Below are 15880 nucleotides of genomic sequence, written 5' to 3'. Positions count from 1 at the left end.
AAGGCTGGATCTTCTTCCAGTGCTCGTCTGGGTTCGACAACTTTATAGTTGTTTGTCTCTGCATAAGCCATAGTTTGAGAGGTGGAAGGGACCTTTGGGACCTTCAGATCCAAACTATATATACAGGCACATATATGTATACACACGTATGTGTGTATATATACATACACACCCAGATACAGACATATCTATACATACACAGATATACACATACATATATTTATATATCCAAACCTCACGTATATATAGTCTCACTACCAATCTCCCAGGTTTGTTGGAAAGAAAAGGGCCCATGGTCTGCAGGTCTACAAAGTACTACATACATGTGAACTATAATTATGTAGAAAAGTGCTTTGTTTACTACTCAAACAAGGCCCTTCATTAGCTTAACTCTAGGCCGGAGGAGAATGTAGATGGCTATGCCTCTTGCCAGCAGCCCAGACAACAAGAAAAGCCTGACGGCAGATGATGATGTTTCTTTTTAAGAGGGAGAGAGAGGGGGGCTAAGCTTTTTTTTTTTTTTTGAGTCATTAGGAAGGAGAGTAGAGACTGGGATTTTTTTTAGCAAAAAGCAAAAACTTAAACAGAACAAAGTTGGTGAGAATAGAATTTTACTGCGTTTGAGCACAGATGCCTTGACTTTTTGGAAGTATATAAAATACATTCAGGGAGCTGCCTTCCCAGCAGCCCCAAAGAGGCAAAGCCTTGCGTGCCATGATATGAAGGCTTTCTACATCAGCTTCTGTTCACTCACATAACAGCATCCAAGGTACAGGAAAAGGTTTTCTGGAAAGTAAAGTTTCCCACCCTTCAACACTGCTGAGTGTGTTGCTGTCACAAGCCTGAGACATAGATTTCATAAAACAGAAATTATAAATTGGTTATTAAAGACCACTCTGTGAACTGTTGTCCCCCAAGGTTTGAGGGTATTAAGGTCAGTGCATATTCTGCAGCTGGGAAGAATTGGTACCTCAGAGGCAGCACCAGGGACAACTAAGACCCCTTTCCCAGGATCTGCAGATCAAGGCAACCTTTCTGGCTCCCTCTAATTTAAAACCCCAGTATTGAGGGAAAAAAAAACCAAAATAGTCCTCATTTGGGTGGGATTTTCTCACTGCTCAGCCAGGTTCTGGATCTTAGGCCCTAGAACACCTGATGAGCATGTACATGGGCGAAGGGGAAGAGTCTGGCTCCTGTGGGCTGCCTTAGCTCTTCCCGCCTCCCGCACACCCAACTGATGTTTCCGTGATTGTAAATAAGTGTCAATTGTGAGTTCCCCTATCCTTACCAGGGCAGAACTGTGAACCACACCCTTACCAGATCACCTCATGAGAAGTCATCCTTTCTAAGCTTAACAACAGGGCCCATGTGGATCACACTGCAGGCATGGGCTCACGAATAGTCATCACCATGGCATGTTCGGAGCCAAATCTGAACACCACTGAGGAGCAGCAGCCTCTCCTCACCCAAATTTCCTTGGAAGTGTTATTTTAGGGAATGAGTGTTTAGTATATCCAGTGAGAAGGGGAAAATAAAATCCTGGGAGGTTCGTGACTCCTCCCCTCCCCTTCCACATCCATCTGCTCACCACCACTTTGTTCAAGTACCTGTCATCTTTTGCTCCCCATAGAAAGCTTGTTCCCACAGCCCAGCACCCATAAGAGAAGGCTTTCAGTGAACAGTCTGGTCCATGCAGTGAGAACATTCAAATCGTGTCTCTGCCTAGACATCAAGGTCTGGGCAGCTGGGGACATGGGAAGTCACTCAATTTGGCACTAACTCTTCTTAAAATACGAAAAACAAAGCTCCTCTGGGGAAATGAGCGCTGCAGGGGAGGAAGGTAAAAGTTGTTCAGAATATGGAGTTTGGAGAAGGTGGGGACTGCCCTTACCCCCATACCTTCAGGCTAACTTTAGAATGGCCGAAGACATAGTAATTTTTTCCTCCTGGCCATAGAGGGAGAACAAATAAACTACAGAAATTGTGAAGGCTTGGGAGATATGAGAAAAGCAACTAGGTATGTGGGCAGGGAGGAGAGAAGACTGAACCAAGGAATATAATTTTGACTCCAAGGTCTGATGACTAAAACAGGACAGGGACCACCTCCAGTGTCAGACACAAGCCATAAAACTGCTCCAAGTGCAGTCTGGGGAGGGTGCAGATATAGCATCTTGTCTTCTTTTCAAGTGTCTAGTAAATAAAGGTAAAACAAGGAAGTCGGGCCCTCTTTCTACCCCTTGGTCTAATGGGAGAAAGTAAAAGCCAAATCACAAGTGCCAACCCCCAGGCATTCCCTAGAAACCCAAAAGTAGTTCCCTTGTTGGCAACATACAGACTGAGTAGAGACAGAGTTGCCATCCTGTCAGGTGTTCAGAGTTAATGGCTTGGAGGTAATGGATGGAGGGGCACCCCACAGTGCACCAAGGAGATGGATTTACTTCTTTTTTGGAGTCCCTGGAAGCCCAAGGCCTCAGCTCACTCGCCCCGTCTTCTGGTGTCCAAGGTGTTCCTGCAGCTGAGGAGGTGACAGAATAGCTCATACCAGAAGAACACAAAGCCCGTGGACATAGCGGACTTCAGCAAGCTGGGAGTGAGGCCTTTAAAGAAGCCCTGGGTGCCCTCTTCTCGGAAAATCTTCTGGACACAGTCCAGGAAGCCCTCGTACTTTCGAACCTAGAGAAGTGAAACACATGAAAATCCTGTGAGCAGCTGGGGAGGAATGGAGAAGTCAGCCTGTGGCGCCATGCTTGGGACCCCCAATATTCCAGCCCCTGGGCAGCATGAGGTCAGAAGTGCCCCATTCTTCCTCTTTCAAATGGACTGAATCCAAATACTCAAGTGCTGCCCTTGACTGAATCTAAATCCTAAAGTGTGGCCCTTGACTGAATCTAAATCCTCAAGTGTGGCCCTTGACTGAATCCAAATCCTCAAGTGTGGCCCTTGACTGAATCCAAATCCTCAATAGCCTGCTGTGGAGAGGGGGCCACAGATTTCAGGAGAAGCACCTCAGGAGAACTCATCCTAACTCAGGGATTCATTCCCTCCCTACCTTCCCACCTACCAGCACCTGGGCAGGGGAAGGATACACAGCATTTAACGCTACAGGCCAGGTCTTTCTTGGCCTTTTGGGATCAGATCCACCCGGGGAACTCTGATCAAGGCCCCTGAGCACCAGGATGAGCATTTTGTAATGACATCACTGTCTGCTGTAACAGGAAGCAGAAGCAGGAAGTCTGTCTTCCCTGACTGACTCAACCCACCTCATCATGCCCTCCATACTGGTGTCTGCTGCTCGTACTGCCACTGTGCCCTTCTCTGAAAGTTTCAAAGCAAAGCTGGCAACGGTTGGGGCCATTGGCTGGGCCTACTATGCAGGCATGGAAGGTGAAGATGCACCTTCTGTGTTGTTTTCTTTTTTAAATAAATAAATCCACATACTTATAATGGCAGAAAATTCTGCTGCCTGGAATACAGGCACTTATTTTGTAATAAAGCTAAGAAGGAGGTGTAACTGAAAAGGCCCAGGACTTCCTCTGTTGAACGGTAATACACAAGGAGAGCAATTTTTAAACCCAGGGAAGCACAAATTTTCAAACGTTGCTGGCTGGGAATACATGCACCTCGTCTCAAGTCTATCTGGGAATTCCTCCTGATGACTGTGGGGGCTAAGACAGAAGGAAGTGGAATCAGCCAACAAGTCACCAATTTTTCTCAGGCCCATGTCCTCCTTTTCATTTCAGGCTCTCAACTCACGCCTCTCACTGGGCTCTATTTTGGTCTCCCTGAATCCAGTGCCACTCCCTGCAATCCATCCTACATACCAGTGGCAGCTTTTTCTCCCCCAAGAACATCTCTGATCATATGCTTTTCTCCTCTCTGCTTCCACCCCACCACCCAGTTCCACCACAATTTAGACTCGATCTCTCTTTCTAGCCTTATCTTTAATTACCGCCTCCCCCCCTGACCCACAGCTCCAGTCAGAAACGTTCTAGTCAAGGTTTCCCAACACACACTGTGCTCACTCACTCCTCTCCATGTCTCTGCCAGCGCCATCCCTTCCATCTCACACAATCCCCTCACCATGCTTTGTTTACTGAAACCACCTTTATCCTTCGGGTCCGAACCTGACTTTTTCCCTTTCACAAGGTCTTTCCTGGTTTCTCCAGTTGGAAGTGCTATCTCCCTCTTCTGACCTTCCCCAGCCCTTTGGTTTGCACCTCTCATGAGGAACTAGATTACATGCTGCTTTTCATTTAACTAAAGAGGAATTTACACAACTAGGTCCACTAAAAATCTGTCATCTCAACTGGGCCCTCACCACAGCAAGACAGTCCTTAGATGTCTCCCTAATTGATTTATTCTCTATCACGTTCCTCATGCCTCAAGCCTTCTCTCTTCAAGCCTCTCCCACACCACTCCCTCCCCTCATCCTCTCAGAAGACCTCCCTTCACACTTGACTCAGGAGAAAATGTCATTTGCCTTGTGTTCCCTCATTTTCCTTTTGCCGCATCTCAGAACCCCTTGACATTATCCCCCATTCTCTCCACCTTTATACCAGTCTGGGATGAAGAGATGGTCTTTTTCCAAGACAAAGCCAACCCCAACACTTGTACTTTTAATTCTGTCTCCTCCCATTTCATCTGGCAGTCTGCCCCTCAAATTATCCCTTCTCTCTCTCTCTAAACTTCCATCTCTCCCTAGCTGCTGGGTTATACCCTGCTACCTACAAACACTCTCAGGTCTCCTCTATCCTTGAAAACCCCTCACTTGACCTTACCATTTCCTCAAGTTCTTGTCCTACGTCTCTACTTCCTCTCCCCAAACTTCTCAAGCCTTGGCAATCTGGCTTCAGGTTTCATCACTGAACTAAAGCTGCTCCAAAGTTCTCTCTTAATTGCCAAACCCAATGGCCTTTTCTCAATCCTTCCACTTCTTTATCATTGGACACTCCCCTCTTCTGGAGCCTCTCTCCTCATGGGGTTTTCATGACCCCACTTCTCCCCACACTTGTCTGACCTCTCCTTCTTAGGGGCCTCTGCTGGATCATCGTCTAGACTCCTCTTTCTATAGGTGTTATGTCCCCAGGCACATCTGTTGGCATGTACAAACCCATACCCCAGAGACATGGGTAGGTCTGGAGGGGTCACTGTCACGTCTTCTCTGTTCCAATGATCTCTTTAGCCCTCGTGGGTCCAGTGATCACCTTTACCACAGATCCACATATCCAGTCCTGGCCTTTCTCTCGAATTCCAGTTCTGCACCACCATCACCAACTGCCCTGTAACGTTTCAAGGTGGGTGTCCCAGAAGTGCCTCCAACTCAACAGGCCCAAAACGGAACTTGGGATCTTCTTCTCTTCTTGCTGAGGTGCCAGCATCCTTACAGGTTCACAGCCTAGTTGTTGCTTTCATTCAGTCCCGTTTGACTCTTCGTGACCCTGTGTGCTATATGGCACACCGGTACTGTCAACAGGGTTTTCCTGGCAGATACTGGAGTGGTTTGTTATCTTTTTCTACAGTGGATTAAGGCAAATAGAAGTTAGGTGACTTGCCCAAAGTCACACAGCTAGTAAGTATCTGTGGCCACATTTGAACTCGGATCTTCCTGACTCCAGCGCTCTATCCACCGAGTCACCTGGCTGCCTTCTCACAACAACTACCCCCTCTCCCTAACCACACATATCCAATTGGTTCCAAAATCTTGTTGTTTCCTCCTCCATAACATCACTCACAATAATCCTCTTTTCTCTGTGCACACGACCACCAACACCTTATTTTGAGCCCCTGTCATCTCTTGAATGACTATTAGAATAATAACCTCCCAAGTGGTCTTCTTGCCTCAAGGGCCGCCCCCCAAATTTGTCCTCCATACAGCTGCCTTAACACAGGTCTGATGATGTTACTCCCTTGCTCAACAGACTCCTGTGGCTCCCTATTACCTCAGGAGTAAAATACAAACTGCTCTGTTTCCCATTTCAAACCAACCTGACTCCAGCCTCCCCTTCCTGAACGCTTCAGACAAGCCAGACTGGCTATATTGTTCCTCGCACATCACAGCCATCTCCTATTACTATGCTTTTGCACAAGCTATCCCTTGGCCACATTCTCCTTCCTCACTACACATCTCAGAAACTCCTCAGAAAACCTCCTACATAAGGTTCATCCTATCCCAGAGGTCAAGGTCTCCTCCTGCAGCCTACTTTGTACTTACTCTGTGAAGACTTACAAACAGCTCTTGCTTTATATAAGTGAACCTTTCTACAGACTTCTCCATAAAGCAGTTTTTACATAATGCATATGTTTATATAATGCAAATTTGTAATGAGGAAAAAAGGGAGGGAGGCAGGAAGGAGGTTTCGAGCTCATGAAGGGGGAAGGCCCATACACCAGACACATGGGGCCAGGGACAGAGAAGGAAGAGCAGGAGAAGGAACATGCAAGGGTGGGGCCAGCCGTGTGGGGGCCTGGCTGGAACCAAGAGGAAGAACCTGCTGGGGACAGACATGTAGAAGAGAACATATGTCACTCAGGGACCAGACAAAACCAGGGGTGAGGGTGGAGTGGACAGAGAGTCAAAAGTCTCCTTAGTTGGTGCCAGAGGCCTCAAACCAAGCCCCCAGTATGGTGGTGATAGTAGTCTCTCTGTGAAACCATTCTTCTGTCCTCACTTGGAGGGATTTTTTTTTTACACTACTGGGGGAGTGGAGGCCAGAGTGCTGAGTTGAGGGGCAGGAGTAGTGAGAGTGAGAGAGCACAGTACTGTGCAGTAAAGTTAACATGGGTGTTTTTTTTGGAATGCAGATTTCTTTCAGAATTCTTAATATAAAGTTGAATTTGTGTAATGTGAATTTTTATGTAGAGTAAGAACCATCTGTATATTTATACACATTTCTTACCCTATGGAACAAAAGCAGGGACTACCTCATTTTTGTCCTTGTACCCTCCTGCCTACCATAGTGCCTGGCACACAGTAGCACATACTTCACACGTGTCTGGTGACGGATTATATCACCTATGGATCATCAGCGCTTTGGAGGCAGAGACACCATAGTGTCTCCTACGGCATCTAGAATAAGGACTTGCACGTAGCAGATGATCAAGAGATGTCTGGAAAGAAGAAACTGCACAGAAAATGTTTATTAGGGAGTGAAGCACATACGACCAAGGCTTTAACAAAAGAGTTCCTTTAAACTCTCCTAGGGCATCTTTAAACTTCCCTTATGTCAATACTTCAAGAATACATACTTTATTTCATGGGAGTAGGTACTCCCCTTACCAACATGGAATGCAGTGCCTCGATTTAGGAGATGGTCTTTGAGAGTTCCTCATAGCTGAAAAATTATGCTGTAGCTAAGCCAACAGAAGTTTCCCTGCTAGTGGAGGCTGGTCCTCAGATGACAGACTGCCTCTCACTGGGCCCATGCTCAAAACCGTTCCAGCTTGGAGGCCCAGACTACCAAGAGCTTCCATAACCTTGGGGAAACCAGGGTCAGCTCCAGGCCACGATAGGGCAACAGAATCCTTTCTTTTCTCAATCAATCAAACAAGCACGGTAACATCTTAAGTAACATGGATGTAAAGACAGATATATCAGAGGGGATGCTCTCAAAAAGCTTCCAGTTTAATAGGGTAAAAAGGCCAAACACAAATAGTGATGAGAGAAAAAGATGATGACAAGAGAGACAAAGAAGGGAAATGGAGAGCTCCAGGCAACATACAATAAGTTGTCTGAGCAGGGAGAAGTTGTTATGTCCAGTCTGTCTGTGTGGACTAAACTGTCCACATAGAGCCTATGGCAATTTGTAGAAATGCCCATGCCTTCAATCACCTGGACCAGAGGGGCAGGGTCCCAAGGGCAGACTGTGAGTCCATCCTTCCTCTGTGTCCATGCACCTTACTGACAAGCATCAACCACCAACACTTCTGGGGGTTCTCCAATTGTCGTCATAAGAGCTTTGCTTGGTCCAGGGGACCACAAAGTGCTCAGTCTGTGGCAATACCAGGCCTTTTAAATGAGAGCGGAACGGAGCTGCCACTGCTTGAGTCAGGTAGGTTCCTCACTTCTCACTAAGGCCTTAGGTTCAGACCAGAAGGTTCTATATCTAATCATTCACCAGGTTCTGTGGCCCTAACCTCAGGAACATCCCTGACATCCACCCCTCCCCTCTTTCCACTCCTGCTGCCAGCACCCTCATTCAGGGCCTCATCACTTCCTGCCCATTACTACTGTAATCACATCCTCACCTCCAGGATTACTCCCTAAATCCATCCTGTACACATCACTGCCAGATGAATATTCCTAATTAATTAAAATCTCTAATCACATCACTCCCCTGCTTAAACATTTCCTGGATCTCCACTGAGAGCGCTTCTCACCTGTCCAAAGGGTTCCCGGGCTTTCTCAAAGCCGCCCACCTGCAACCTCTTCTTAAAGAGGTCCAGGGGGTACGTAAGAGTCTTGCTGATGACTCCAGCTCCGCTGCCACACAGCAGATTTTTGAGGTTTGCTGCAACAAAAGTGGAGGGTGGTAAGAGAAGACAAAGGAAAACTGCATTCTGAGGTCTTCATGCCAGACAGGGACCTCAGAGCACCTCGGAAGAACAAATCCTAAAAGTCTTCTTTAGTGACGAGGAAGGATTGTGTTCAGGAAGAGACATGGGAAGAGCAGCCAATTTCTACAATAGTAATTAACTGCACATTAGCTCTGGCTGATGTCAGGATGGGAGAGACTCTTCCCCTCAAAAAATTTCCACCAAAGGCCAAATGAGGTGACTCTAATCACACAAAGAAGTTCAAGTATGGGGCCTGAAAGAAACCAGAGCCGCAAAGGCGGCTTCTGCCTACAGCTTCCTGATAGCCCCAGGAGCGAGAAGAGAGGTGGCCAGCAAGGCTTCAGGGATGGGTTCAGAGAGAGGGGTAAGATAATCTAGTGGGCTAATAAAGGCATCTATGTGCCACAGACCTCTAAATCTGCATCACGGATCATAGCGTCACTCCCATCCTCCCCTGGGCCAACACAGGAATGTCAGGGTACACATGCTTACTGAAGACTACTCACCATTTTGCACACCCCCCCCCGCCCCCCACTCACCATTTTTCTTTCCTTCGACTGGAATGGCCCATTCGTAGACCTGCTTCAGGGCGCTGTAAAAGGAGAACTGGAACCCCGCGTAGGGGAAGACGGCAATCAAAGTGGGTGGCAAGCCTCTGTAGAAAGCCAGCGGGCCTTCAGTCTTGTACATCATCATCACACCATGACGGAGGTTTCTGTAGATCTGCATGTATGCACAGGTGGTTCTGGTGAACTCATAAGGTCAATAGAGCTTAGATTTAGAGCTGGATGGGGTCTGAGATGCTATCAAGCTCAACCCTTCAATTTCACTGTTAGGAATCTGAGGCACAGAGACATTAAGGGATTTGCCAGGGTCACATAGCCAGTATGTGTCTGAGGAAGGATTTGAACCCAGGTCTTCCTGACTTCAAATTCAATGCCCATTATACGGCACTGCTTCTTGTAGGCTTTATTCCCCTGATCCCCAGGTAATTACGTAACGAATAAGTGTATCAATTCTGCTGTCAAGGTCAGCCAAATTGTCAAAGAAAATACTCAAGGGAAATCCAAGGGATGCAGACTGACAATGTGGGTGACATAAAGGGGACCTGTAGGGTTGTCCATTGTTTGCTTGCTTCCTTCAATTTCTACTTAAACAAGTCATTAAAATTAAGTCACAAATTGTCATAGCATCTTGACAGTCGGGCAGTTTCAGAATTCCATGTAGATTGCCCTATGCCTCAGGAAGGCAGGTTACCACGGGCAAGGTAACATCCATGGGTATGGATGCTATTCTCTTTTTATTATTTTATTTTCCCCCAATTACAGGTGAAAACCATTCTGTGAATTGGATGGGGCCTTAGAGAATGAAGTCTGAATGCTGATAGTTTTTTAGTATTCTCTATTTTTGCGTTTTTTTTCTTTCACAACATGACTAATATGGAAGTATGTTTTCTATGAAGGTACATACATAACCTATATCAAACCCCTTACTGTTTTAGGGAGAAAGGAGTGAAGGGGAGGGAAAGAAAACTTAAAATTCAAAATTTTTAAAAAAAGGATGTTAAAAGTGTTTTTACATGTAACTGGGAAAAATATTCAAAAATAAAAAAAAATTACAGGTGAAAACAGTTTTTAGCATTGATTTTTAAAATTTTGAGTTCCAAATTCTCTCCCTCACTTCCTCCCCACCCCCCTCATTGAAAAGGCAAGCAATTTGATATAGATTATACATGTGTAGCCATGCAACACATATTTTAGGGATGCTATTTTTAAAGAGTGCCAGAAAGTTACTGGTTTGTTAAAGGGTCTAGATGTTTTAAAACCTGTGAAGTTCGGATTTTGTGTTTCTGTAGGTTCCACAAATTTTATGGATTTATCGATTGTGATGAGCATTGCGATGTTTTTACATAACAATCATTTCCAAAACTACTCCTCCACCCACCTCCAGAGCCCTCTCCATAACAAAGAAAAACAGTTAAATAACAGAAGGGGCATTTCCTCATCACTCCTCTACCCATTTACACTGCTTTTTTGTTACCATTAAGTTTAAACAGAAAAACACCTTCTATGTGATGCCTCTTCCAGATTTTGAATCCACATTTCACTAATTTTCATTAAATCTAATCCGACTCATTCTGGCTACAGATGTAAAACTATGGCCTGCCCCAGATTCTGTCCTCTGCCGAGATGGAGAACCTCCTCGCACAGCCTTTGGTGCACTCACAACCTGCCACCTGACACTGACTTCTCATTTCCCTGAGCTCTGATTGTAATTACAATCAGTATCATACAACTTAGCCTGCCCAGATGGTCGGGCAGCAACATGAGGGCAAGGTCTAGGATTCTTTCATGTTGGTACTCATCACAGCATCCAGCATTGTATTTTCATACAGGAAGTACTGGATAAATAAACAAATACTCACTGATAAAATGAAGGATTTAGGAACCAATCACTCCAATGACCAGGTTCACAAGAGAGTGCCTTTAAATAGCACACTCCCAGTGAACCAAACTAGAACAATTTGCACAATAACAAGTGCAAAGACAGATACCATCAGCAGACTTAAAATTAATGCGATCAGAAAGCCTTCTGATCAATGGCAAGTATCAACCATGATTTCAGAGAATCAGTAAGGAATGCTAGCTACCTCCTGACACAGAGGTGACAGACTCAGGATGGAGAATGAGAAATATTTTTTGGACATAGCCAATGTGGTAATCAGTTTTGCTTGATTATACACATTTGTTACAAGGGTTTGTTTCCCGCCCCGCGCCCCACCCCCCACCCTGGGAGGGGGGGTGGTTTGGCAGAAGGTTCAGGAGGGATAGAAAGTAGATTTCTGTTAATTGAAATAAATGTAATTTAATTTTTAAGAAACAGCTCATTTCTGTTGCATTTAAAATATAATTTTGTTTATACAAATTCAATTACAAATCCCTTTTCAGAAAGACAGCTATTATGTAAAGTACACCAAATGCCAAGAAGATTTTTATAGTGTTTTGTGTGACTCTGGGTCATCTATAAATATTTATGGATAGACAGAAGACAGTTGCCACGGTTCTTTCAAGTCTTTTCTCTAAGCAAATGCATCCCACTTAATTTGTCATTTCCTCAGAGGACCCATTTCCCAGTCCCTTAATGATTCTGTGCCTCTCTAACCACTTACCTTAGGCTCACCCTGAGCAGCAAAACGAGTTCGAAGAACGTCGACAGGCTGCACTGCGAGAGTGGCCGCACAGGCAGAGAAGCCGCCACACACAAAACGCACTGAGAAGTCATGTGTGTCATGCCACAGGGTTCTATGGACCAGTTCAGTGAGGAGCTCAAAGGTCACAAACTAGAAGAGAAAGAGACGCACCAAGTCTGAGGGATGCGGCCAAGCCTCCCTAGCAAAAATGCTGTCATGGGCCCAACATGGGCATCATCTTGGATACTTCTTCAGGGGAAGTTAATGCTGCTCCAGCTTTGACTTTTCAAATGGTGCTGTGCAGCGGAACCCCAGAGGAAGAATGGCAGGGCCAACCATATTCAATGAGTAATAAACTGAGAATGCAATGTGGCTGAGGAGAAAGGGATCTGGATGGGGAAGCAGGCCACCTGGGGCTGTAGTCTAGCACTATCATTAACTCACTTGAGTGGATCACTTAACCTGTTTTTCAATGTTCTCCTCTTTCAAAGAAGGATGATAATACCTGCTGCCTCACCTGCTTCACTCCAATAAGATGTTTGTGAAAATACCTTGAAAAGTACTGTCCGAAGAGAGTTATTACTAATTATATTCATGCACTATCTGAAGGAGATGTGGCACCAAGTCCATCCTATGCTGTGTAATCTATAGCATGCTGTAGCTACTTCATTATATATATCTGACAGGGATGGTGGTTGCACAGTGGAAGGGGAGATGCCTTTTTTCAAAGCTCATTCTGAATATGCTTTCTATTTCCAGAAAGAATTTCACATAAGACAAACAGAAAACATTTCGATAAAATCACTCTTGCCCTGTCTGAGGCAGCAGGAGGTAGCTAGCATTCCTTACTGATTCTCAGGAATCATGGCTGATCATCGAAGTGATCAGAAGGCTTTCTGATCGCATTAATTTTAAGTCTGTTGATGGTATTTGTCTTTGTACTTGTTATTGTGCAAATTGTTCTAGTTTGTTTCAGTGGAAGTGTGCTATTTAAAGGCACCCTCTTGTGAATCTGGTCATTGGAGTCATTGGTTCCTAAATCCTTCATTTTATCAGTGAGTATTTGTTTATTTATCCAATACCTCCTGTATGAACACTAAGGGTAGTTAGTTGCCTTCTTGCCTCATCTTCTCTATCCTCCTTCATTAAGGTACTGAAAAGTCACATCGTTGGCCTGTTCCCTGCCACTTACTTGGACAGCTCCATAGCCTATGGAGAGAATTTGGGCTGGAATATGCCCCTTCCAGAATGCTGTTAGGCCTTCCTCCTTCAGGATCTGCCTTGCTGCTTGTATTATCCCATAGTATTTTGCATGTGGGTCACTGGATGACAGGTGCTCAACCTGAAGCTATAAACCAAAGGACAGAGACAAAGGGAAGGGGAGAGAGGATGGGTAAAAAAGACTTTTCAGGAAAGAAGCAGAGAACATTCTTAATTTTGAAGAGACTATGATACTACGTTCTGAGTATCACACACAACTTCTATTAGGGGAACTAAACTTGTATACCCACCCAACATATAGCAAAAAGAAAGGTACCTGGAAACGAATTTTGATGACATCCAAGGGGCTGACCAAAGCCCGAGTAACAAGTCCAGAGGCGGACCCAGCTACGGCCACCTTTACCTTGGAATTTTTCTTCCCATTTGTTTCGGGGTCATAACCGACCATCCCTGCCTGTCTCACGTGCAATGTCCATCCGTATTAAGAAAGCTAAAAGCAAGAGACAAGTGGGAAAAATAGAAGCAGCTTGGTCAGAGATTGTTTACTAAGTAGCTTTCTGGAGGGATCTGGGTTTTGCTCCCGATTTTCTGGCAAAAGGTAAGAACAAAACAAAAACCCAGGCTGCCCTTCAGAATGTGAATCCATTATACAAGGACCATGTTTTCTTGAAACAGTGTCCAGCACTCAGGGAACCTTATGAAACAATGGAGAGTCAAGGGGCATTAACACCACTCAGACCTGCGGTTTTCCAGTAACAATCCCTGGATCGAAAGGCAGAGTCTAACACAGTCACAATGGCTGTAGGACTACAGGTAAGTCAATCATCTCTCAGTGCCCCAGACAACTTTCTAAGACTTGAAGTCACAGATGAGATTCATCCCCCTCCCCTCTAAAAAAGCCTAATCAACATACAAGCATTTATTTAGTGCTTACGATGTGTCAAGCATTGTGTTAGGCACTGGGGATTACTTTGAAGGACACCCAAGTGAGTTCATATAATTAATTTCTCTGCTTAATTCTATGTGTATAGGAACAGAAAGGGAAAGGAATAAGCATTAATTAAATGCCTACTCCATGCGGGACAATGTGCTAAGCACTTCACAAATATCATCTCACTTGATCCTCACAACAACCCTTCCCTTCAAGTGGGATGCTGTTATTATCCTATCTTACAGTCCAGGAAACTGAGGCAATCAGAGGTTAAGTGGGTTACACAAGGTCACACAGCTAATGAATATATGAGGTCAAATTTAAACCCAGGTCTTCTTGACTCCATGGCTGGTTCTCTATTCACTGTACCACCTAGTGCCCCTTTCCCCCTACTTCTACTGCTTTCCTTCCTTCCTTTCTTTTTTTTTTACTGTTTTCCTTTCAGTTTTTTTTTCTTTCCATCAACAACCTCAAAACAACTTTACCTATCATGCCCAGCAAGAAAGCGGCACTTTACTGCTAACCTGAGAACTGTGGTCTTCCTGTCTGTGAAGCTTCTACCTGTGAAGCTCTTTGTCATAGTTTCAGGGGGATCCAAAATGATAATGCCTTCGTCCAAAGCTAAGTCAAGATATCTTTCCTAACGTCCACACATACAGTGATTTAAGATTCCCGCAGGTGCCTGTGAAGGTACAGAACGTGAAGGGTGTAAGGGAGGACACACTGGGAAGGGAAAGCCATTGTTGAGCCACAGAGGTCAGGGGAGCCGACCCTCTCATTCAAAGGAGGAGGAAAGGGAGGGGACAGTGACCGACCTAAACACACCAGGCTCCTGCCTGAGGCGTGCTCTTTGTCGGTGTGTCCAAGCTCTTTCTGGTTTGTGTGTCTGTGTGTCAACACCTCTGGTTGAGAGTGTGTGCCCCTGCCAGGCTCTGTGCAAACACCCTCGAGTGCGGACCCCTCAGTGTGTGTGTCTGTGTTCACCTGAGCATGGACCGCCTCATGCGTGTGTCTGAGCACTGGCACCCCGTATGCTTGTGTGTTTGAGTGTGGATGCGTGTGTGTGCGCGCGCGCAGACTCCTGTCTGTTCCCCTCCCGGCGTGCATGCAGACCACCCAGTGGCACAGTGCACATGGAGTGCTGGGCCTGGATATGGGAAGACCCCAGTTCAAATCCTGCCTCAGCCACCCCGGTGTCCCTGGGGAAGTCACTTCACCTTTGGTCTCTGTTTCCTCATCTGGGATATGAGGACCCTAACAGCTCCCGCCTCCCAAGGGTGTCTCGGGGACCCAAGCACATCATGTTGGTAGGCGCTTTGCAAGTCCTTCAAGGGGCACGGTAACTCGCGTGTGCATGCGCGCGAGGCGCCCCGCCTCCCCATGTGGACATGCATGTGCAGAGTCGCGCAGGTGAGAACCCACGCCCACAGGTAACCCGCTAGCTAGGACCTTCTCCCAGGCCCGCTTCCCCCAAGGTGCCAGGGGAGGCGGGGGCAGGAGGAGGGCAAGGGGGAGGACGCAGGTCAGTGGGTCACTCACTCGGCTCCGCAGGCCCGGCCCGGTTCTGCACTCCAGTCTTTCCCTTACCTGACGTCCCCCGGCAAGAGCCTGGGCGCTCCGCCGTGAGTGGCGGGCCTCCGGTCCAATTACAGCGGGATACTCGCCGCCTCGCTCTCGGTTCTCTCCGCCCTTCCGACGGAAGTCAAGTCCCGCCACCCCCAATAGGCTCCGCGGGGTCTGGATGAAGATCCGGCCTTTCTCCTTTCCACCCCACCCTAACGACGCAACGCCTCCTGGGAGATGTAGTCCCGTCGGGAACGTGGGTTTCCGGACTCCAGAGGGAGGTGCCCCCGCTGCTCCCACGTGGTGGGCACCTCCTTCTGGGGGCGGGGAGAGGGGAGAGTTGAGCTCCAGGTGAAAGGCTAAATGACAAAAGACGGCTTGCGAAATGGCAAAATGCCTGAAAAAAACCAGATGTAGAGGAA

At 46.4% G+C, this 15880-nt stretch overlaps 1 protein-coding gene across 3 annotated transcripts; it reads right to left on the bottom strand.

Annotated features, from left to right (window-relative positions):
• Window positions 1-594: 594 nt before the first annotated feature.
• Window positions 595-15572, bottom strand: SLC25A19 (solute carrier family 25 member 19). Of its 3 annotated transcripts, XM_036756188.1 has the most exons (8): window positions 15435-15497; window positions 14420-14577; window positions 13281-13454; window positions 12936-13091; window positions 11723-11893; window positions 9093-9276; window positions 8377-8507; window positions 595-2673 (listed from the first exon to the last, which is right to left on the bottom strand). In XM_036756188.1, exons 3-8 carry the CDS (start codon window positions 13410-13412, stop codon window positions 2476-2478), a joined length of 972 nt encoding a protein of 323 aa, XP_036612083.1. In that variant the 5' UTR covers window positions 13413-13454; window positions 14420-14577; window positions 15435-15497; the 3' UTR covers window positions 595-2475. The 3 variants fall into 3 exon arrangements, with proteins under 3 accessions (XP_036612083.1, XP_036612084.1, XP_036612085.1); XM_036756189.1 differs by lacking the exon at window positions 14420-14577 and having other exon boundaries at window positions 15435-15572; XM_036756190.1 differs by lacking the exon at window positions 14420-14577 and having other exon boundaries at window positions 15483-15572.
• Window positions 15573-15880: the final 308 nt, after the last annotated feature.

The sequence above is a fragment of the Trichosurus vulpecula genome, chromosome 4 (assembly GCF_011100635.1).
Source record: "Trichosurus vulpecula isolate mTriVul1 chromosome 4, mTriVul1.pri, whole genome shotgun sequence".
NCBI lineage: Eukaryota > Metazoa > Chordata > Mammalia > Diprotodontia > Phalangeridae > Trichosurus > Trichosurus vulpecula.
Note: the sequence above shows the minus strand (reverse complement) of the source record. Positions and strands in the feature narration are given on the sequence as shown.

What these genes read in the sequence shown, in the direction of transcription:
- SLC25A19 (XM_036756189.1), bottom strand. Translation starts at nt 13,412, where the DNA reads ATGGTCGGTTATGACCCCGAAACAAATGGGAAGAAAAATTCCAAGGTA. An exon ending in CTGCTCAGGGTGAGCCTAAG is followed by an intron (nt 9,277 to 11,722) that starts GTAAGTGGTTAG and finishes GCATACATGCAG; the next exon opens with ATCTACAGAAACCTCCGTCA. An exon ending in CCCGGGAACCCTTTGGACAG is followed by an intron (nt 2,674 to 8,376) that starts GTGAGAAGCGCT and finishes TCACTTCTCTAG; the next exon opens with GTTCGAAAGTACGAGGGCTT.